Raw genomic sequence first — 24,813 nt, forward strand, 5'->3', positions numbered from 1 at the left:
GGAAGGTTTACTTCAATTCCTCGGATCAAGAGCCTTTCATTAGCCTCAAGGCACTCCCATCCTTTCTTCCTTGAAGGAACTGATTTTAGATATATTTTTGTATTTAAAGGTGTAGAAGCCTGCATTATCTTATCTAGACATCCTTGTGCATATTTATATTGATTTATGTAGTCCTAAATTCGAATACATGAAATAAAAACAGGGTAATTTACTATTTTTTTTTTTTTTTTTTGCCTAGAGTATGACTTAAAATTTTGGGTAAACTGTGTTGTATAAAACAGTTTAGTATCAATAATGGATCACTTTAAACTAAGAATGCTTTTAATACTGATCTCAAAGAAACTGAACTACAATGCATTCTTTTCCAGGTATGTTATTCTGATTTACAAATAAATGAGACAAGAACAAGTGTTTGTTGCTTCCTAATATTACATATCTCTTTCTTTGCTTAAACTGTTTTGTGTATATGTGTTGGCAGGGAAAGATGCATCCAGTAGGGTTTTGAAGAATGGAGGGTCAGTACAAGCTCAAAATGCAAGTCATAGTTGGTGCAATAGGTTAGGTTCAACTAAAAAAAATCAAGTGTATCTACAATGAAGGTGGAACTTGAGAGAGGAGGGTAGAGTGAGCATGTTAGTGCACTGATAATGAAAGTGAGGTCAGGTAATAACTATTACATTCACAAAAAAAGTGTTAAGCCCTCAGGTGAAGCACAGTACATATAATCCATTTTTTTATAACTGCAAACTAAGATTTAATAGACCAGTGTGATGCTAAATATAAACTACAACCATGAGAAAATGCTACAAAATGTTCATAATCCTAACTGAATGGATTCTTCAAACAACTGTGCTGGGTACTTTTATTATTTCAAATAAAATAAAATAACCCCTTAGCAAGAGCTAACATTAATGCTGTTAGTAACTGCATTAAAATTTAATCTAATACGCTACCGCATGCATGCATACAGTACATAAATACAGAGATCTATTAGTGTGAAATTTTCCGATTACTAATCTGAGTAACAGTTTTCCACAAGAACCTAGTAGATTAAATATACATACAGATATATGCACATTTCTTCATAAAACAATTTGATTGAAAATGTCAGATTTGTACTGCAAATTTCTACAGTTTGTAAGGAGGTACTTGCTATAGGGAAAATACAGTAATATGATAAATATTAGTACTTATGTTCCACACAGTGACAGAATGTGAAGTTGGAGGTTCAAACCAATTACCATGGGTGTGCTAGTCTTGGGCCGCAGCTGTAAGGGTTGTCAATAGCTTGTCAATGTGAGGGTTGGACCAGTCACAGGTGAGGTCATCAAGATGGTTATCAAAATCAATTAAATCGTGTTGAACTTTATGCTGCAGTAGTTGTGATATAACATCGAGAGACCCTGCTTCTACGTGTACACTGCAAAAAAGTTATAAGAGTTACATCACATTATAATACACAATTAATTATATTCATCAAGCAATATCCAGTGACATAATGAGGTCACTATAGGAACTGGAGTTACACTCTTTCTCAAATTAAATATTAATACATTCCATTTCCCAGGTACTATATTATTCCTACAGGTTTTGTGTTTAATAAAGCCACCCAAGATTTTTTAACACACCAATCTTTCCCAACAAAACAGGATGATCTAAAACAGGATGATCTAAAACAAGGAAATAATCACTCATTCAACAGCTGTATAAACAGAAATACAGACATCACAATACAGATGACTGACCTGCAACATCCCCAACCCTTTTCAAAGAACAGGCATTGTACTTCCCACCTCCAGGACTCAAGTCCAGCTAACCAATTTCTCCGAATCCCTTTATAAGCGTTAACTCGCTCACATTCCAGCAGCACGTCAAGGCATAAAAATGCCACTTATCTTTATTCACTCCAATCTAATATGCTCACAGAAGCCTGCTGGATGCTCAAGCTCCTAGTACTCAGAACCTTCTTTACTCCCTTTCCAAACATTTCTGTGATAACTCCTACCTCTCCTACCTTCCACCCAAGATTTATTTACCATCTTGTTCATCTTACTCTGCTTCATCCTCAGCCCTCTGAATTATACCTTTGGCAACCCCACAATGTCTTATAATTTCTATGCTCCAAGTTCTCTGAATAATATTCACCTCACACTGCTCTCAAACATGACATCTTCACTTCCCTCAGCCTTCTTGCTGTAATGTTTAAAGCCCATGCTTCACACCCTTATAAAAGTGTTGGTACCTATATATTCTGGTGTATTTCTCATTTTGCCTCTACAGATAAACTTCTTTCTTTCCACAGATGCCTCAACACATCACCTACCCTATACACCCTCATCTATTCTATGGTTCACCTCATCTTTCATCAGCCCATCTGCTGACATGCCCAGTCCCAAATATCTGAAAATAAACACTTCTTCCGTACTCACCCCCTCCCATCTGATTTCCAATCTTTTGTTGCTCTCATTCCCTTGCTCTTTTTCTTTTATAATGCTTACTTTTAATTTCCTTCTTTTATATACCTTCCCAAATTCCTTCACCAACCTTTGTAACCTTTCTTCAGAATTTCCAAAAGAACTGTGTCATTGGCAAGAAGCAACTGTGATATTTGAGATGGATGACAAAATATGCAATCAAATAGCAGACATTTACAAAGCTGTAATACTGCACTTAAAGATTTAAATCTGACATTATTAGAGTGGGGATTATAATTATTACATTCACTGGGAAAACTCTAAACTGATAGGGTTTGTCAAGTGCCTGGGAGAATGGGAGCAATCAGGAAGGGAAGGTCAGATTCAATTCCTTGGATCAAGAACCCCTCACTGGCATCAAAGAACCTCTCTTGAGGGAATCTGAGCTGAGAGAGCTGCTTTCAACTGCAGTTGGGTATAGGTTATACTTCAACATTTTTGAAAGTGTTTTTGTCAACTTGTTGAGCTCATTAAAAATACAATACAAAATCCCAGAGTTAGTTGGTCTCAAGTACAAATCATCCTAAAAATTACTTTGGGATTGTTTTAGAAAAATGCTAGTAAAGGGCTTACTCAAATGAACCAGAGCTACTCTCCCATTCCTCTGATCAAACTTAATAGCCCCAAATGTTCCAATATAAACTTAACACTTGGCCATGTATGTAATCTAAGAAGTTTAGAGAAATTCTTATGAAAGTGAGCCTTACCTTGCCTTCTCTTTACTTTTCCACTTTCCTTCAGAAGTCAGCTGGGATACAATAACTGGAGCTGATTGAAGATTCAAACACAATTTTTTATTGTCAATCTGAAAATGAACATGTATTAAGACAGTAATATTATGTTCTTATTTTAATTATTTTTATGAAAATAAGGAAATAAATGAAAGTCACAAGCCATAGAAAATTGTGAACTAAATTCTGAAAGAATCCAAAATACTGAACCAAGGACCACAGGGCGGCTAGCTTCCTCTTTCAGAGACTCAGTGTTGAGATCCAGAGAGAAAATGCCTACAGCATTCTGGGCACGAGGCCCACCACCGGGGAGCTGGACTAAGTATTCGAGATGTAGCTCTGAGATGTTATCTTTGTCATTCTACTTCCTATTGTCTTTTTGTCAACATATTTTATCTTGAAATAAAATCTACATAGAATATTCAAACAGCTTCGGGGAGAACCTTGAGTTTTCCTCGAAGCAAGTTTATTGTTTTCTCTGAGGATGAAGGTCCCCAGTCCAGTTCCAGAGGTGGCACCTCCCTATACGTATATATACAGCGGACCCTCGGTCAACGATATTAATCCATTCCAGAGAGCTTATCTTTAAAAGAATTTATTGTTATCTGAATTAATTTTCCCCACAAGAAATAATGGAAATCCAATTAATCCGTTCCACACACCCAAAAGTATTAAAAAAAATTTTTTTCACATGAAATACACATTTTCATACACAGAAAACAATGAGACATGAAGAATAAATACAATGGCACACTGGCTGTACATAGAGTGGCTGGGCGGCTCAGGCCGCACGGACACATTCTGGACAAATGTCCTTAACCGAGTTTTTCATCGTTAGCCGAGCCAATATTTTGATGCAAAAACCCATCGGTATCTGATTTCATCGCCATCCGATGGCATTGTTAACCGAAAGTCCACTGTATAATAAATACTGTACTGTATATTTAAAATGTAATATCAAGTTATATTAAAGAAATAAACAAAATACATAAAACCTAATCCCATAAAACCATCATTTAAAAAGATTATTTTTTTTTTTTAATTTTTAACACCTTCCCTGCCTTGGTGGGAAATAAAAAAGTGGTGTGTAAAAAAAGAAAAAAATATATCTTCAAAAAGCCTAGATTAATTTCTCTATTCATCTTTGCTCAATAATAAATGGCATCAATAAATATTTAAATTCTCAAAAATTATAGCGGCTTGATTTTTTTTTAACACAACGGCCATTTCCCACCAAGGCAGGGTGACCCAAAAAGAAAAAAAACTTTCATCATCATTCAACACTTTGATCATCACTCTCACATAATCAGTCTTTGAAGAGGTCCTCAGATACGACAGTTTAAATGTCCCTCCAAACTGCCAATATCCCAAACCCCTCCTTTAAAGTGCAGGCACTGTATTTCCAGGACTCAAGTCCGGCTAACCAGTTTCCTGAATCCCTTCACAAAAATTACCCTGCTCACACTCCAACAGCTCATCAGGTCCCAAAAAACCATTTGTCTCCATTCACTCCCATCTAACACACTCATACATGCTTGCTGGAAGTCCAAGTCCCTCGCCCACAAAACTTCCTTTACCCCCTCCGTCCAACCTTTTCGAGGACAACCCCTACGCCGCCTTCCTTCCCCTACAGATTTATACGCTCTCCATATACATGTATAGGCAGAAAATTTCAAAAGAATCTAATACAGAACATCTACAATTAACATTTCTTTTATTTTTAACACTGACATAATTCACTCACCATTATCAGACAGGCATCATTATTATTTTCTGCAATTTTTTCTGCTATTTTCAAGGCAACAAAATCTGGCCTGGAAGTAAAAAAAATTACTATAGTCTCAAAAAACAAAAGAAAATGGCAATTTAATGAGAAAGCACAGAATATACACTTTATTAAAAGTACCTAATATGCATGTTGACTATTGTTTTTCTTCATGTTATATCAACAGTTTTGTGAGCTTCTCTACCCTTGTAACCATGGTATATCCCTTGCCAAACCTAAATGAGAACCCAGTCAGACTGTCAATAAAGGCAGTTGATGACCCAACACAGACACCACAACCTGGCTATGACATGACACAGCTTAAGGAAGTTCAGCAAGTTTTATCTTGAAAGATTCCAGTTTGTGCACATTCCTTTTCTTTTTAGAGACACAATGGACAGATGTTGGTACTATGTTCTTTTACTGCACAATTATTATACCCTTACCATTCACCAAACTTCTCTCTGCACACATCACTGTCTCGCTCCAATAAGGAACTATATATGACTGAAAACTGATAATCAATATTTCCACTATCTTCCATATAATTATTACAATATAGGAGGTAAGCACCTAACAAATGAGTTCCATTCCTGGTGTTTAAATTTACAAATGAGTTGTTTGTTTAGACAACAGCAGTAAAACTATGGTCATGTATCACATTTGCATTGTGTATTGGAAGTGATAGAAATACAACACAAATGTTTCCAAGTGCCCTGTTTGCAAATGTAGATGTTTAATCCAGGGAGTTTCTAAGTTGGGATCCTCCTGTATGTTATCTTGTGTCTGTGCTCCAGTGAGTATGAAATAGGCACTTGTGTGTGCTTCAAATATTTCAGAGGTTTGGTTAAAAATTACTTCAGTAATTCAAGCATATTATGAAAAATGAGAACTGGCCTTCTCACCACAAGAGGTCTTTATGCCCATGACTTCCTACTGACCATCTTTTATTTTTCTCAGGGGCACCTCCTTTCAGTCTCTATGTCCACAATGTGCAATTCTTTGCCTTGGCACTAACTGCAGGCTTTCGAAGTGCATTAGCATACTATGGCTTCTTATTAGAGAAAATTTATACAGAAAATTTAATACTGAAAAAAGTTAAACCAGTATGGGACATACAGCATCACTACAGAAAGCATCCTGCAAGTTAGGACTGCCATCTTCAGTAACAATGGGCATTCCAGGATATCTTCAATATTTTTTTCTCATGCATTCCACTTCCTTGCTATCATTACACTGAAGTAGTTTTCCCCTACAAATCTTTGGCTCACTTAATGTTTAATTTTGATTTGTGCCCAGTTCTCCTGGTCCCACCCATTTTAAGCCAAAAATGCAATGCATTTCAGGCAGACTTACTAAATCACTTACAGAATAGGTAGATTACATAAATGTTTATGATAATTTAATGAAATTATATGGAGTTAGGACGATAGAGTACAGGAAGGCTCCGCTTATATGGCGGGTTAGGTTCCATGAAGTTAAAATCACCATGAGTAAATCACCTTTTTTTTCACTTAATTGTATTTAAATGCCTGATAACATGTTTACATTATCATATATTAAGTTAGCAATAGAACTAGGCCTAAAAAGAACAATAAAAAAGTAAAATGTATATACAGTACACTCATTACTCACCTTAAAATATTTTTGACCTTAATGTAGGGTGAGAGGTACGTAGTATTTATTGTAGGAAGTCAGGAGACGAAACCAGCCTCTGCTAGCTTCAAATTTATGTTCAGCAGCTTCCTCACCTCTCTCAGTCTTCATAAAACTGAAGAGAATTAGGGCCTCGGAATGGATAATGGCTCAGCTTAAAAGCACGTTGTGACTAGATTGATCTTCAGTCCACACCAGTAAAAGTTTTTCCATGTTAGCAACAAGGTTATCACATTTTCTTATAACTTTAGTGTTCAGTGGTGTAGCACTTTTAATTTCCTGCAACATTTTCTCCTTAAGAGTTCATTTAGCCCGTTAACTGTCCAAACGTAGATCTTCGTTTTTACCGCTAGCACTCCAAACGTAGATCTACATTTTATTTTTCCTGCCTCCAAATTTGGCACGATTAGCCTGAGATGCCTGGTCAGCATAGTACTTCGAGGGAGCACCAGCTCAACTGAGCGCCTGCTAGAGCAAACAGCGTGGCTAACACCAAGGATTTACTGATGTTATGTCGTATTAACACTCCCCTTTTAAGAGGAAAGTGATGTTGACCCCAAGTTTAGTGACTTTGAGGTGGATGTGGCCACAAGTGGTTGCAGAAATATAAAAAACCTCAATAATAACCCATGTGCAACATTTATGCAACACCCTTTCAATTTTGGTACCACTGGAAGTCTCATCTTAGTAAAAAGAAAACTCTGGAACATGTAATATGTGTTCGGCAGGCTGGCTGGCTATCTGGCCAGATGGCTGTCTCTATCTCCGTGTGTCTGTCTGCATATATCTCTGTCTCTATCTCTTTCTCGGTCAATATGTCTATCTTACAGGTACACAAACATAAATACAATTATACATAGTGTAAATTACCTAGGATACCCCAAAAAATCCAGACAAAGTCCTATACTGTGCTTGTAGATATAATGCATAAATAAGCATGACTGGCAACTGGAAAGTAATATGCATTTTCACTTGTTCAGGAATCAGACGTGATAATGTGTAATACCAGTTGGTTCACGAGCAACTCTCCGAGACAAGAGAGACAAGCAGACAGATACACAGGCAGACAAAGACGCACACACACAGGCAGACAGAAAGAGACATGCAGGCAGACAGAAAGACACACACACGAAAGAAGTCAGAAAGAGAGACACACACACACACACACACACACAGGCAGACAAAAAGACACACATACACACAGGCAGACAGAAAGACACAGACACACAGGCAGACAGAAAGACAAGAGGCACACAGACACACACACACACAGGCAGACAGAAAGACACACACACACACAGGCAGACAGAAAGACACACACACAGGCAGACAGAAACACACAGACAAAGACACACACACACACACACACACACAGGCAGATAGAAAGACACACACAGGCAGACAAACACACACACACAGGCAGACAAAATGACAGACACACAGGCAGATGGAAAGACAGATAAACTGACATAGCTAGACAGACAGACAAACAGACATGTTTATGTGTACCGGTAAAAACAAATAAAGCCAGGGTTTCGTGCAGCAGTGCACGGTCACCGTGTCACTTCACTGCTTACCCTGTCAGCAGTTTAGTAACACTTGTCTTAACACCATGCTTCTAGGAGTTTCATATATACTTCAGCATGTCTAAAACATTGCTGGGACCTATAAATACTTTGTATATACTCCTAGACAATAGTAAATGACCAAGGCAGGTGTAAATGTTGACCTGTCAGTGTGTTTGTGACAATCTGAGTACAATTTCAGCACCTAATATTATTGTTAGAACAAAGATTGGCTATGAAATCACAAAAGCTACTATAAATTGTAGTTATCAGAACAAAAAATTATATAAAATATAAAAATGAGAAAAAAGGATAAAAATTCATATTTAATTGTTTTATACAGCAGGGCCCTGCTTTACGGCGTTCCGCTAATACGGACATTTCAAATTATGACCAAAACTCGCTATATGGCTCCCCCCACCTGTCTTTCTAATACGGTCACAGCGGCCCACCGAGTTTGTTTACATTCTCCCTGAGCACATCTCCTTATTATGTCTGGAAACTTTCCAAAATTTCAAGTGTTTTAAAGTTAATGTATATTTTATATATATTGTACTTGATAATTAAACTTGTGTACACCTGTACCTAAATAAACTTACACACTGTGCTGGCATGTAGGTACACATTAAAATCACTAAGAGTCTCTCTACTCTTGATGCAATAATAATAATAATAATAATAATAATAATAATAATAATAATAATAATAGTAATAATAATAATCTCTTGGGCGCATTAATTTCGCATATTACGTTAATATAGACATTTCCCTTAATCTATGATATTTTTTTCAAAATTATATAAGAAACACATTATGTAACACACAAACATGATACATGAACCCACAGTATAAAAATTTATACAAATATATATGAGATGTTTACCAAACGGTTTGTAGAAGTGTCGGAAGAATTACGTTTTCTCTAGCCCGTCACCTGTTACTAGGGATAACTGTAGAAAAATATTCCTTTCGTATGCCTTCACTTTATAGCTATAATTCTGTACTAACTTGTACACAGTGTAAGAGTATTTGTTTCGTGATTTAATTATTATAATAATAATAAAAATATTATAAGGTAAAAGTTTCACAAACTCTTACAAATGTACATGAATGAACTAAAACTGGACACGTATTAATACCGTCTATTTCGCCTGACCGAGTGATCGTCCACAACCTGTTCAGTTTGTTTACGCTGTCTGAGCTTGGTGTATCATTAAATGTTGTATATTACGTTAATATACACATTTTCATTAATCCATCCGTGATATTTTTTTCAAAATTATATAATAAACACGATACATAACATAAATACATAACAACATATGTGAAGAGAACCTAGGATAACCCAAAAAAGTCAGAGTGACTTACTTCCATTGCCTTCACTCAGAGCATCATTTCTTCTCAAAATGATGTTACATGAGAATGGGAGTGTTCTTCTTTATTTATTCTACCGTATCAATGTAGAGACAACCTGTACATAATGTAACTTGTACACAAACCAGACGTGTACACTGTTTACAAAACTTACCTTCGCCTGGTTTGTTTACATAACTCTGCGCCTGTCCGCTCTCATGCACTCATTCTTTCTCTCTGGTATGGTAGCCTGGCTGACTACCATACATACCACACTTGATTTTTTACAATAAATACTACTCATCTCACCCTATATTTTAAGGTAAGTAATGAGTGAACTGTATATACATTTTATCGCTCTGGGATGCTTAAATATCATAGAATAGTATGTGTGGGTGGGTTGGCCTGGTATGGTAGCCTGGCTGACTACCATACATACCACACTTGATATTTTACAATAAATACTACTCATCTCACCCTATATTTTAAGGTAAGTAATGAGTGAACTGTATATACATTTTATCGCTCTGGGATGCTTAAATATCATAGAATAGTATGTGTGGGTGGGTTGGCCTGGTATGGTAGCCTGGCTGACTACCATACATACCACACTTGATATTTTACAATAAATACTACTCATCTCACCCTATATTTTAAGGTAAGTAATGAGTGAACTGTATATACATTTTATCGCTCTGGGATGCTTAAATATCATAGAATAGTATGTGTGGGTGGGGTGGCCTGGTATGGTAGCCTGGCTGACTACCATACATACCACACTTGATTTCTTACAATAAATACTACTTGTCTCACCCTAGATTAAGACTATAAATATTTTAAGGTAAGTAATGAGTGCACTATGTGTGTATTGTACTTTTTTATTGTTTTTTTGATGCCTGGTTCTATTGCTAACATAATATATGTTAGTGTAAACTTGTTATCTAATGTTTGCATGCATTTGTAAGTGGAAAAAAAGGGTGTTCCACTTTACAGCGGTTTCTGCTTTACGGCGGTAGCCTGGAACCTAACCCGCCGTATAAGTGGGGCCCTCCTGTATTTTCATTTCTAAATAATAAAGTGTTTATATTTGACTGTTATTATTTTTTTTCTATTCATTAATTTTCCTGAGGAGGAGCCAGCCTTGGTAATACTTATTGAAGTTGTTACAGGGCTGAGGAGGAGCCAGCCTTGGTAATACTTACTGAAGTTGTTACAGGGCTGAGTAAGCCTTCACACAAACCCACTACCAGTATAGTACGCTTCTCGGTTAACGACCAATTCGCTTACCGACCTACTCTTAGGAACAGAACCCTGTCGTTAAGTGAGGAGAGGCTGTATATATAAAATATACAATAACTTTAAAACACTTGAAACTCTGGAAAGTTTCCAGACATAATTCGGAGAGATGCAGAGGGAGGATGTAAACAGGTGGCACACGGATACCGTAACAATGAATCAGGAGCCATATAAATGAATTTTTGGGTATAATTTGAAATGTCTGTATTAGTGAATTGCTATAAAGCGGGGCCCTCCTGTACAACGATTATTATAAGTAATAACTCTGAGTGTTACAAAAGATATGGAGACAAAAATTTATAACTCATATGTTACAATGGATATACATGTATATGGATACTGTATAAGAAATTAAGAGCAATAATTATTCTATGAAAATTTCTAGTGTGTTACAACAGCTATGTCAAAATGAAGGGATTGCAACTCATGGTGAAATTTATGATGTAGAAGAATACTGAAGACCAGAAGTATACGAGGATGATTATTATACGAATACTCAACAGTCTTGCTGTACAGTTGTTTTTGACAATATATTGCTATCATTAATCACAATAGGATAAGTGTTTTTTAACAATGGCTTTGTCAGACAGGGAAGTTTTAGATGCCTGTGGTATTGCATTCCAAATTTTGGGAGCTTTTCAAAATCTGAACAATAGGGGGACATCAAAGAGGTAGTGTATCTGTTTCTCGTAGTATTATGCTTGAGCATCTGAGCTGTGATATTGGCATGCTTCTGGTAAGACTAATGGTGAAAGTATTTTTTTTTTTTTTTTTGAGTCCTCCTACTTTGGTGGATGACAGCTGGTGTGTTAAAAATCATTATACCTGAGTTCTATTACAGCTTGACTTAAGAAATCGTAATGAAAAAATAAACAGTTTTTGAGACTCTATGAGCCAATCCCGGCCGGGGGTTCTATTATATTTAGTTTCAGAGCCGGGTTCATATTTATATTGGCTGTTCTGTATATATGTAGTATGCACAGTACTAAGAGCGAATGTTACGTGTGTTTAATAAGTTTACGCTTTTGATGAGTGAAGGCATGTGCTGTCTGGCACCAACTTAAGTGATCATTCTAATAGCAGCTTTCTGTTGAGTTTCCACCGGCTTCAGGTGATTTGCTGTAGTAGATCCCCAGGTACAAATATCATAGATGGGGTAAGGATAGATTAAGCACAGTAATGCTATTTGAGACATATAGTAACATATCTTAGAGAGGATGCACACTGTTTTGGAGACACTATGGTTAATGTGAGGTAGAACAATGCAAACCTACTCATATAAATACCAATCAAAAAATGCATGAAGATAATTAAAATAAATATTTATAAAATTGAATCTGCACATTAAATTAGTTGTGTGTGTGTGTGTGTGTGTGTGTGTGTGTGTGCACATATGTATAAAAAAATAATCAAACAGCTAGAGATTAGTCCCAAAATTTCACTAAAATAAACTGATGAATTATATACATACATTATGAAGAATAAGAGGTAATCAAGTTAGATCAAAGATCCAATTTCTTGGATCAGGATCACCTCACTGACATCAAGGCACCCCTCTTGAAAGAATATAAATAGCAGCACAAAAAATATACAATTATACATAACTGATAATTACATAGTGAAAGAACTGGATGTACAAAAAAATCTGTTTTATTTTTATACAAGCAGGCCTCGCTTTACATCATTTCGCTAATGCAGTGGTTTTCAATTATAGCCATTTTTCATTTATTCAGACTTCCTAAAATAAAAACTGTACATTCACCACTCACTATAAGCTAAGGATGAGAATATTTTAAGGTCAGTAGTGTATGTACAGTATATGCATGTTTTAGGCCTAGATCTATTGCTCACTAATATATAATAGTGTAAACAAGTCATCAGGCTTTTATATGTACAGTAGACTGTCGTTCAACACGATTCTGTCTTGCACGTTTTTGTCATAGCACGACTGAAGAATTGCAGCATATTTTTGTTTAACACTTCCTAAAATTAGTTTAACACGGTTGCATGAGGGGGAAAAAAATTTTGAGCGCGCGGTCGCCCGCCGGGCGGGATGGTTAGTGGGTTACACCACTGTGTCAACGGGGGAGACCTATCGCCATCCCCAGCCTCCCTAAGCCACCCACACCACCCTCAACATTAAATGTTTAATGCTGACAAGTGTTTTTTGGAAAAAATGCCAACACGACCTTATATCAGTCAGCAAGAGAAAAGTGCACCAAGCTTCAAGACAGCAAAGGATCGCTTCACCTTGCTCCTTTGTGGTAATGCGGCAGGTGATGGTTATTTACCGCTCTAAGAATCCTCATGCTTTGAAAGGTGTATATAAAAACACCTTACCAGTCATTTGGAGGTCAAACGAGTCAGCATGGATGGCAGAGGAAATATTTATTGACTGGTTTAAGCATCACTTTATTCCTGAAGTCAAGTTTTTCCTGCACAGCAAGAACCTTGCATTCAAGGCTCTCTTCATTCTTGATAATTCCCATACTCATCCACAAGCTTTGCTGGATGTGACCCCACATTTAAAAGTTGTATTTTGACAATCATTGGATCGGGGAGTTATTAAGTCATTCAAGTGTAACTACACAAAAAAAAGTTATGATAAAAGTAGTTGCATCAATGGACTCTGACTCCAACCTGGCAGTACCAAGCTTCTGGAATAAATTTAACATTGCAGATGCCATCAGCTATGCTAGAAGGGCATGGAATGAAGTGCCCCAATCAACATTAAATGCAGGCCAGGGAAAGTTATGGCCTTCTGTAGTTAATTCTTTCACTGGTTTTCCCTTGCTTGAGAGTCAGGTTCAGGAAATTGCTCAGCTGGCAAGGAAATTACCAGGTGATGGTTTTGAAGATATGAATGAGCTCTTAGAAGATGATGATGAAGACAGCAGTCCTGAGGAAATGTTGGCAGAGCCTGGATGCACAGATACAAGGGAGGAAGATAACAGAAGATGAAGAACCAGAAGAAAAACAGTTAACATTGCAGCAGTTACGTGAGCAGCTCCATGTTGCTGCTAAACTAGCAGACTTTTTCACTGAAGAGGACACTGACAAATCTAGAAGCAGTGCTTTGAAACGGGGTCTAGACCAGCTGATGATGCCTTACCGTCAGCTGTATAATGTACTGCAGGGTAAAAGAGCCCAGAGATCCATTACAGAATTTATGCACACTCCAATACAACCATCGACTTCAGTACCAGAACCTCTACCATCCACTTCTGCTGACAACCAACAATCATCCACCTCAGCCCAGTAGGGCCACACATCCATATCCACTCTCTTCACAATCATCCACAAACACCATTACCCACAATTTAAGGTAAGAAATACTATTATTTCTAATGCATTTATAGTCTTAAGCAGTAATATATCATGACAATGCCCTACAATTACATTTTTTTATTTTTATTATCACACTGGCCGATTCCCACCAAGGCAGGGTGGCCCGAAAAAGAAAAACTTTCACCATCATTCACTCCATCACTGTCTTACCAGAAGGGTGCTTTACACTACAGTTTTTAAACTGCAACATTAATACCCCTCCTTCAGAGTGCAGGCACTGTACTTCCCATCTCCAGGACTCAAGTCCGGCCTGCCGGTTTCCCTGAACCCCTTCATAAATGTTACTTTGCTCACACTCCAACAGCACGTCAAGTATTAAAAACCATTTGTCTCCATTCACTCCTATCAAACACGCTCACGCATGCCTGCTGGAAGTCCAAGCCCCTCGCACACAAAACCTCCTTTACTCCCTCTCTCCAACCTTTCCTAGGCCGACCCCTACCCCGCCTTCCTTCCACTACAGACTGATATACTCTTGAAGTCATTCTGTTTTGCTACATTCTCTCTACATGTCCGAACCACCTCAACAACCCTTCCTCAGCCCTCTGGACAACAGTTTTGGTAATCCCGCACCTCCTCCTAACTTCCAAACTACGAATTCTCTGCATTATATTCACACCACACATTGCCCTCAGACATGACATCTCCACTGCCTCCAGCCTTCTCCTCGCTGCAACATTCATCACCCATGCCTCACACCCATATAAGAGCGTTGGTAAAACTATACTCTCATACATTCCCCTCTTTGCCTCCAAGGACAAAGTTCTTTGTCTCCACAGACTCCTAAGTGCACCACTCACTCTTTTCCCCTCATCAATTCTATGATTCACCTCATCTTTCATAGACCCATCCACTCCCAAATATCTGAATACATTCACCTCCTCCATACTCTCTCCCTCCAATCTGATATCCAATCTTTCATCACCTAATTTTTTTGTTATCCTCATAACCTTACTCTTTCCTGTATTCACCTTTAATTTTCTTCTTTTGCACACTCTACCAAATTCATCCACCAATCTCTGCAACTTCTCTTCAGAATCTCCCAAGAGCACAGTGTCATCAGCAAAGAGCAGCTGTGACAACTCCCACTTTGTGTGTGATTCTTTATCTTTTAACTCCACGCCTCTTGCCAAGACCCTCGCATTTACTTCTCTTACAACCCCATCTATAAATATATTAAACAACCACGGTGACATCACACATCCTTGTCTAAGGCCTACTTTTACTGGGAAAAAATTTCCCTCTTTCCTACATACTCTAACTTGAGCCTCACTATCCTCGTAAAAACTCTTCACTGCTTTCAGTAACCTACCTCCTACACCATACACTTGCAACATCTGCCACATTGCCCCCCTATCCACCCTGTCATACGCCTTTTCAAAATCCATAAATGCCACAAAGACCTCTTTAGCCTTATCTAAATACTGTTCACTTATATGTTTCACTGTAAACACCTGGTCCACACACCCCCTACCTTTCCTAAAGCCTCCTTGTTCATCTGCTATCCTATTCTCCGTCTTACTCTTAATTCTTTCAATAATAACTCTACCATACCCTTTACCAGGTATACTCAGCAGACTTATCCCCCTATAATTTTTGCACTCTCTTTTATCCCCTTTGCCTTTATAGAAAGGAACTATGCATGTTCTCTGCCAATCCCTAGGTACCTTACCCTCTTCCATACATTTATTAAATAATTGCACCAACCACTCCAAAACTATATCCCCACCTGCTTTTAACATTTCTATCTTTATCCCATCAATCCCGGCTGCCTTACCCCCTTTCATTTTACCTACTGCCTCACGAACTTCCCCCACACTCACAACTGGCTCTTCCTCACTCCTACAAGATGTTATTCCTCCTTGTCCTATACACGAAATCACAGCTTCCCTATCTTCATCAACATTTAACAATTCCTCAAAATATTCCCTCCATCTTCCCAATACCTCTAACTCTCCATTTAATAACTCTCCTCTCCTATTTTTAACTGACAAATCCATTTGTTCTCTAGGCTTTCTTAACTTGTTAATCTCACTCCAAAACTTTTTCTTATTTTCAACAAAATTTGTTGATAACATCTCACCCACTCTCTCATTTGCTCTCTTTTTACATTGCTTCACCACTCTCTTAACCTCTCTCTTTTTCTCCATATACTCTTCCCTCCTTGCATCACTTCTACTTTGTAAAAACTTCTCATATGCTAACTTTTTCTCCCTTACTACTCTCTTTACATCATCATTCCACCTATCGCTCCTCTTCCCTCCCGCACCCACTTTCCTGTAACCACAAACTTCTGCTGAACACTCTAACACTACATTTTTAAACCTACCCCATACCTCTTTGACCCCATTGCCTATGCTCTCATTAGCCCATCTATCCTCCAATAGCTGTTTATATCTTACCCTAACTGCCTCCTCTTTTAGTTTATAAACCTTCACCTCTCTCTTCCCTGATACTTCTATTCTCCTTGTATCCCATCTACCTTTTACTCTCAGTGTAGCTACAACTAGAAAGTGATCTGATATATCTGTGGCCCCTCTATAAACATGTACATCCTGAAGTCTACTCAACAGTCTTTTATCTACCAATACATAATCCAACAAACTACTGTCATTTCGCCCTACATCATATCTTGTATACTTATTTATCCTCTTTTTCTTAAAATATGTATTACCTATAACTAAACCCCTTTCTATAGAAAGTTCAATCAAAGGGCTCCCATTATCATTTACACCTGGCACCCCAAACTTACCTACCACACCCTCTCTAAAAGTTTCTCCTACTTTAGCATTCAGGTCCCCTACCACAATTACTCTCTCACTTGGTTCAAAGGCTCCTATACATTCACTTAACATCTCCCAAAATCTCTCTCTCTCCTCTGCATTCCTTTCTTCTCCAGGTGCATACACGCTTATTATGACCCACTTCTCGCATCCAACCTTTACTTTAATCCACATAATTCTTGAATTTACACATTCATATTCTCTTTTCTCCTTCCATAACTGATCATTCAACATTACTGCTACCCCTTCCTTTGCTCTAACTCTCTCAGATACTCCAGATTTAATCCCATTGATTTCCCCCCACTGAAACTCCCCTACCCCCTTCAGCTTTGTTTCGCTTAGGGCCAGGACATCCAACTTCTTTTCATTCATAACATCAGCAATCATCTGTTTCTTGTCATCCGCACTACGTCCACGCACATTCAAGCATCCCAGTTTTATAAAGTTTTTCTTCTTCTCTTTTTTAGTAAATGTCTACAGGAGAAGGGGTTACTAGCCCATTGCTCCCGGCATTTTAGTCGCCTCATACGACACGCATGGCTTACGGAGGAAAGATTCTTTTCCACTTCCCCATGGACAATAGAAGAAATAAAGAAGAACAAGAGCTATTTAGAAAAAGGAGAAAAACCTAGATGTATGTATATATATATGCATGTGCGTGTCTGTGAAGTGTGACTAAAGTGTAAGTAGGAGTAGCAAGATATCCCTGTTATCTAGCGTGTTTATGAGACAGAAAAGGAAACCAGCAATCCTACCATCATGCAAAACAGTTACAGGTTTCTGTTTCACAGTCATCTGGCAGGATGGTAGTACTTCCCTGGGCGGTTGCTGTCTACTAACCTACTACCTACTACAATTACATATTCACTTTTATTTTGTAAGATCTGGAGGTCTAAAAAAAAGTTGTTTGGCTTTTTGGGGGCTCCCAGGAACGCAACCCTATTTTTTCCATAAGTTCTTCAGTTTGCCTAACATGGCTTTGCCTGACAATTCATTTTCAGGAACATAACTACCGTGTTAAACGACAGTCTACTGTATTTGAAAATGAAAAGGCAGCTATGATTCACTTTAAAGAAATTTTAGCTTTACAGCAGTAGCCCAGGACCTAACCTGCTGTATAAGAGGGGCCTGCCTGTATGTGATGCAAATACTGGACAGAAAGTATTCTCAGTTATCCTAATCTTACTTAATAAGTATTTAAAAATTTTACTTACACATTGTCTTTGATATGCTCATTTGCCTGATAGTAACCCGCTATTACCAATCCCTCTGACTTGTAACGCTGTTCAATCTGAAAAACAAAAGCAATGGTAAAAACATTTGCTGAATAAAAAGTGTCAACAACTGTCAACCAAGAATAAATGATCATGCAAAAGAAAATTTCAGAAAGCAGAGTTTTATGATATGAGAATGCTTCTAGTACTGATATTCTCAATTATGCCATCACATGACATAACTCCATTAGTCCACTAAGACAATAATATCCATGTACCTTTAACCCTTTGACTGTCGCAACCCCCAATCCTGAGGTGTCTCCTGGTGTCGCAAAATTTCAAAAAAAAAAAAAAAAATTATTTTTTATGAAATGATACTCTTTTTCCCGATTGTAAAGACACCAAAAAAACGAAATTTGATGGAAAACTGATGGAATTACGCTCTCGCGAAGTTAGCGACCTCTGCAATATTTACAAATCGGCGATTTCGCCCACTTTGAGCCCTATTTTCGGCTAATTCCATTATTGCAGTCAATCAAACTCATAGCTATTTCTTTAGAACTCCATTTTTTCCATCGATTGAGTACAAGAAACTGCCCATTTACCGATATCAACTACCCAATAACATGGTCAGAAATTTGCAATTTGGCCAATTTCACGAAAATTAAAAAATATGACGATTTCAAAATAAGGACCAGAATGAACAATGCAGACATTCCTGGCTCTAAAATAACATTTTCTTTGTTCATCAGCAGGTCTCCAGGCCCCTCTGATATTACTCTTGCTTTTTATTTTGAAATTTTATTCAAACAAAAAATAGAAAATTTACTGTTATGCAGACTACTGCAATACTGTAATAATTGTAAAAATTACATCAACCCATTCATGACTGCATATTAGAATGGCTATTTGGACATTTATTGGACAATGACATCATTTGTTTACTTTTGAACATCGGCAAAAATCAAACATTTCCCGTACTTTGTGCTCCATTTCCAGGTTCTTTTTATAGTAAAATTAATCAAAATCACCCCTATTTCTATAATATAGTTTCCATTCTATCAAATGAGACCAAGAAAACGAGAATACAACCACAAATACTACACGAAAATAGACCACAAAGTCAGCATTTTAATTAAAAAAAAAACGGTTGAAGTTTTTTTTTTCTCATTATGCACTGCGTGCTCCAGGATTTTTTTTATATGGCGCACACTGACCACACAGACCCATTCTCTCACATGTGGGCCTACCAGCTTTCTCCTGCCTGATTTGAAGCCGCTAGAATTTATGAGTATATACAGTATACGTCAAACACTGTACCTCGTAAACATATATATACAGCCGCGACAGTCAAAGGGTTAATAAACTTACCTTCCTTTACAAAGGCAATATTCACCCAGTCTGGCTTTAGTGGAACAAGACTGAAGATTCAAACAAGCATACTTTAATCTATGAGAATCATCTTGGACTCTATATAGATTTTTTTTTTTCACAATGGCTGTTTTCCCAAAGCATCTAGAGTGACCCAAAGGAGGAAACACACTCACCATCAGTCATTCAATAACTGACTTACCGGAAATGTATAGACATCACAATTAAAAATGACCCTACAAACTTCAGCATTCATATTCATTCTTTGGTGTATGCACTCTACTTCCAACCTCTACCATCACAACATCCCCACCCATCCTTCAGAGTGGAGGCACTGTACATCCCATCTCCAGAACTTACAATATGGGGGTGTACTCTATAATGAATTACAATATATCCGGTGTGTGTTCAATTAATGGATACAATTTTAGATAAAAATCACAACTATTATTATTATTGTTTGTAAAGTGCTAAACCCATGTGGGTCGGTTGCACAAAAAGTGGTGGCAGTTAAAACCAGATGGACTACTTAAGTGTAAATGACTGACCTTTCACTATAAAGCATTTGTAGCAAGGAAAATATTATGGTTTGCATACAGCATTAAATTATATTTCACATCTCACCTTCAAGCAATTATTTTGAGCATGTAAAAAAGTTACCAAGTCCTACACTGCTGTACAGTCAAACTGACAAATTCACAAGCTTCCTAACTGGCAGGATTCAATCCAGTTTTTAATGATGGGCAGTCTGAACAGATTCGATTAAACTTTTTTTTTTTTTTTAAGTGCCTATTTTATGGGGATCATAGTGCATGATCTTAAATTAAAAACTATGGCTTTCTGATGCCCAAGTCTCTTTTTTATTTGCTCAATCTTTCCTCTGAATGTAAATATTACTCATATTAGAGCAGTAATTAGACACACCCCTGAAACAAAAAATGAATCCAAAAATGAAACAAAATTTATTATGTGGATATAATTCTAGATCCACACAACCTTTAGGAACATTATTTTACTCAGGTTCTGAACCCAAAAGGACCTCTAGGAACAACCCCTGCAAATCTGGGAGTTTGTACTGTGAGTTAGTAGAAAAATGAGTTACCTGAGTAAGTGCCACTTCTAGCATGGGTGCCAAGCTAAGCTGAAGGTGGAAGAGTGGCACTGTATCAACCAAGGCCACAGTGTTTGAGGTAGTGTCTCCACCTCTTGCTTGGGCCAACACTACACCACTCACTGCTGACTGTGGGTAGCGGGCTGCATGGAGCATCATCTTGGCCAGTGTGGTGCAGGTTAAGCTAATATCACCTGACATTTTACAAGTTTTATTCTGAAAAGTTGTACAATTTAGTACTGAATATTTGACACAAGCTCTACTATCAGATAATTCAAATATAGTGTATGCTACGTTGAGGCTATTGAATCGACAGATGGTTGCCAAAACAAACTAATACTGAACTGTATCAACAGAAATGTCATGGCCATTTATTTTCAATTTGCTTATTATATGATTAAATATATATTTTAATAGGTTTGTACAACCTACCTTATAAACTAGTTGCTAACCAATGGAAATAAGTCACTTTTGACTTTTTTGGTAATTTACACAAGTTATTTAGGCCCAGGTACACAAGTACAATTATCATAGTGTAACTTACCTAGGATAACTCCCAAAAAAAGTCAGACATATGTTACTATGTATGATAATTGTACTTGTATTCATACCTGTACCTGAGTAAACTTAATTTTCTTACACTGCCATGTCAAAAAGCTTAAACAACCTGTTCATTACATGGTCTCCCTCTCAACACACACTTCCTATATGATACATATAATGTAGGTACACTTGAGAAGTATCCAGTATAAAATAGATGCACTAAATATGAATAATTTTTTATATTCATGAGGAAGCACCAAATCCACAGGTTTTGTGAATTAGTTGTGAATCATTCCTCCTTTTTCCCGATGTACAAAAGTCCGGATCACCCTAAACACATCTGATCTCACCAGATCCTCAGGAAAACTCAGGAGTCATACAACACTAAACAGGAATACATATAATATTTAGGATGCTATACAGTATGTACACAAGTTACACACACAACCACACTTATAAATAGGGCACTGAAGAACCATTTAAATTTTTAAAGCTACGAATATGCAGTATGTGAGACAACCATCCTCAGAATTATTTTTATAAAAGTTAACTCTTTTATATATATATATAAGTTAAGGCACTAGGGATGCTTTGTAAATTAAGGACCAAGTACAGTGGTACCTCGAGTTATAAACTTAATTCATTCCAGAAGGCTGTTCGAGTGCCGATACTGAACGAATTTATTCCCATAAGCAATAATGTTAATTCGATTACATGTACAGTGGACCCCCGGTTAACGAACTTTTTTCATTCCAGTAGTATGTTCAGGTGCCAGTACTGACCGAATTTTTTCCCATAAGGAATATTGTGAAGTAGATTAGTCCATTTCAGACCCCCAAAATACATGTACAAACGCACTTACATAAATACACTTACATAAAAGGGGATCGTTAAGCGGGGGTCCACTGTAGTCTGTTTCAAACTTACAAAAATACACTTACATAATCGTTTGAGTTGGGAACTGTTCAAAACTCGAGGTACCACTGTATCAGAAATTTATACAGTGAAAAGCACATCATTTAAAAATTAAATTTGTTAATAAGGACATGACCAAAAAAGGCCTATGCAATTACTGTGAATTACTTTCATTAGGTGATACAGGTCCTCTCCCAGGATGCCACCCATACCAGTCAACTAACACCCAGATATAAGATAAATTTTATTCAGATTTTTAACCTGGAGGGTTAGCCACACAGGATAACCCAAGAAAGTCAGTGCGTCATCAAAGACTGTCTGTCTTATTTCTATCGGGGTCCTTTAATCTTGTTTCCCAGAAAGTGATCCACAACAGTCGACTAACACCCAGGTACCTACTTACTGCTAGGTAAATAGGAACAGCAGGTGTAAGGAAACATGTCCAATGTTTCTACCTGGCTGGGGATTGAACCACATATTTAGTATGGAAGGCAAAGCAAAAATTTTATTTGGAATCCCAAATGCAACTATTTAAAGGTCACAGCAGAAGTGGAAGTACATATTTTGTACACTAGAATTAACCTACAATAGCCCAATAAGATTAATGTGATCTATTTCCATCGAGTTTTGATCCAAGCAAAGGGAGTGTAGGTCCAATTCCTTGGACCTACACTCCCTCTGCTTGGATAATTTTGACCAAATAACCAATCACTTAGCTCACTTATGGCCAAACAAACGATCATTTAGACCAAACAACCAATCATATATTATTATAATAAAAAAGAAGCGCTAAGCCACAAGGGCTATACAGCTCAATCATATAGCCCACTTATTAACAACAGATCAAAACAACAGATCATTCAGACCATACTAACATTTAGACCAACCAACCAATCATTTAGACCAACCAGTTATTTTTACTAAACAACCAGTCATTTAGCCAAGACAACTAATCATTTAGACCAGCTGCCCACTCACCACTACCACAACTCACATTTCCATACACACCATTCACAATTACTCCGGTCTGAACCTATTAATTTTTTCATCATTATATACACATTTGCCCACAAATAAGCATCATGTACCTAAAAAAAACTACCTACACAAGACTGGTCGAGGTAAAGACTGACATAAACAGTCAACTCAGGACTGGACGCAGGTGGGCTCTATCACCCCCTTAATAACCAGGAATAATTGTATCCCCCGGCCTTACATCTATTTTTTCTTATATTTATAATTATTAATTTCATTTTTTCATTTCTTAAGGCTAATTGAGGCTTATACACGTAATATATCTTTTGGGATTATATTAAAAAGCTAAGATATATATCGTGCTTGTGGGTATTTATTCACTTATATAACAGTTTTCTAATATTTTATTTATTATTTATTAACCGTAATATGGTTTGTTAGCTCATTATAAAATATAATGTTTAAAAGAGGTAGCTATCTTAATATATTTACTGAACTTTTGTATAAATATTTATTCTGATTTTTAAAGGGGACATGATATACACCAGCAGACCCTAAGGGACTACAAGACTAATAATTATTATGGTACCATAGGTAATGTTTATTCACATTATCATATAAAGGTTAAAACTATTCTATTTTCTATGTAATTACAAAAAAATACACTCAGGATTACTGTTTGATAAATTCACTGAGGTCGTCTACAGAAGATGAAGGCGCAAGTTTATTCAGGTATCCACAAATACATTGGAAGTTGAAGTTGGAAATTAAAGCCCCTCAAGGAAGGTTCCTTGATGTTGGTGAGGGGCTCTTGATTTAGGGAACTGGATCTGTGCTCCAGTTCCCCGAATTAAGCCTGAATGCCTTCCACATCCCTCCCAGGCGCTGTATAATCCTCCGGGTTTAGCGCTTCCCCTTGATTATAATAATAATAATGGAAATTAAAGACGAAGATGAGTCAAGGGATGTTGGGAATTATTTCTTCATTCATAGAGTGGTCAGGAAGTGGAACAGTCTGGCGAGTGATGTAGTGGAGGCAGGAACCATACATAGCTTTAAGACGAGGTATGATAAAGCTCAGGGAGAGGACCTAGTAGCGTTAAGAGAGAGATAAGATTTCGTTCGGATTTTTAACCCCGGAGGGTTAGCCACCCAGGATAACCCAAGAAAGTCAGTGCGTCATCGAGGACTGTCTAACTTATTTCCATTGTGGTCCTTAATCTTGTCCCCCAGGATGCGACCCACACCAGTCGACTAACACCCAGGTACCTATTTGCTGCTAGGTGAACAGGACAACAGGTGCCTGGGTGTTAGTTGACTGGTGTGGGTCGCATCCTGGGGGATGCGACCCTTTTATTACTTTATTATTAAAATATAAGAGATAATATGTTATTATTATAATATAAAGGAGATAATATCTTATTATTATACTATAAAGGAGATATATTAAGAATAAGGTAAATTGCGTTATTTATATTTACATGTGTGTTAGCTAAAAATATAAAAAAATAATTCTCAATCCTTTCTGTCGCTACATTCATCAGGAACACCCGTCATCGACACCATGCCCAGCCCTTCTAGGGCAGGGTAGGTGCCAGAGCCAGAGTTTGCAGCTCACAAGACTGTCATTCCCATTAGCCCCCTTGGGGAGGGGATGGCAGACCAGAGAGGCCTAGCTTTTCCCTACGAGCCCCGTGAGGGCGGGGAATGTGG

The 24,813-nt window shown here is 37.4% G+C and overlaps 1 protein-coding gene across 2 annotated transcripts; it reads right to left on the reverse strand.

The window, feature by feature from the left end:
• Positions 1 to 850: 850 nt before the first annotated feature.
• EMC8-9 (ER membrane protein complex subunit 8/9) lies at positions 851 to 23,308 on the reverse strand. 2 transcript variants are annotated; one of them, XM_053792712.2, is made up of 6 exons: positions 23,232 to 23,308; positions 20,659 to 20,883; positions 18,186 to 18,262; positions 4,950 to 5,019; positions 3,182 to 3,279; positions 851 to 1,420 (listed from the first exon to the last, which is right to left on the reverse strand). In XM_053792712.2, exons 2-6 carry the CDS (start codon positions 20,866 to 20,868, stop codon positions 1,252 to 1,254), a joined length of 624 nt encoding a protein of 207 aa, XP_053648687.1. In that variant the 5' UTR covers positions 20,869 to 20,883; positions 23,232 to 23,308; the 3' UTR covers positions 851 to 1,251. The 2 variants fall into 2 exon arrangements, with proteins under 2 accessions (XP_053648687.1, XP_053648688.1); XM_053792713.2 differs by having other exon boundaries at positions 23,214 to 23,259.
• Positions 23,309 to 24,813: the final 1,505 nt, after the last annotated feature.

The sequence above is a fragment of the Cherax quadricarinatus genome, chromosome 81 (genome assembly GCF_038502225.1).
Source record: "Cherax quadricarinatus isolate ZL_2023a chromosome 81, ASM3850222v1, whole genome shotgun sequence".
Lineage (NCBI taxonomy): Eukaryota > Metazoa > Arthropoda > Malacostraca > Decapoda > Parastacidae > Cherax > Cherax quadricarinatus.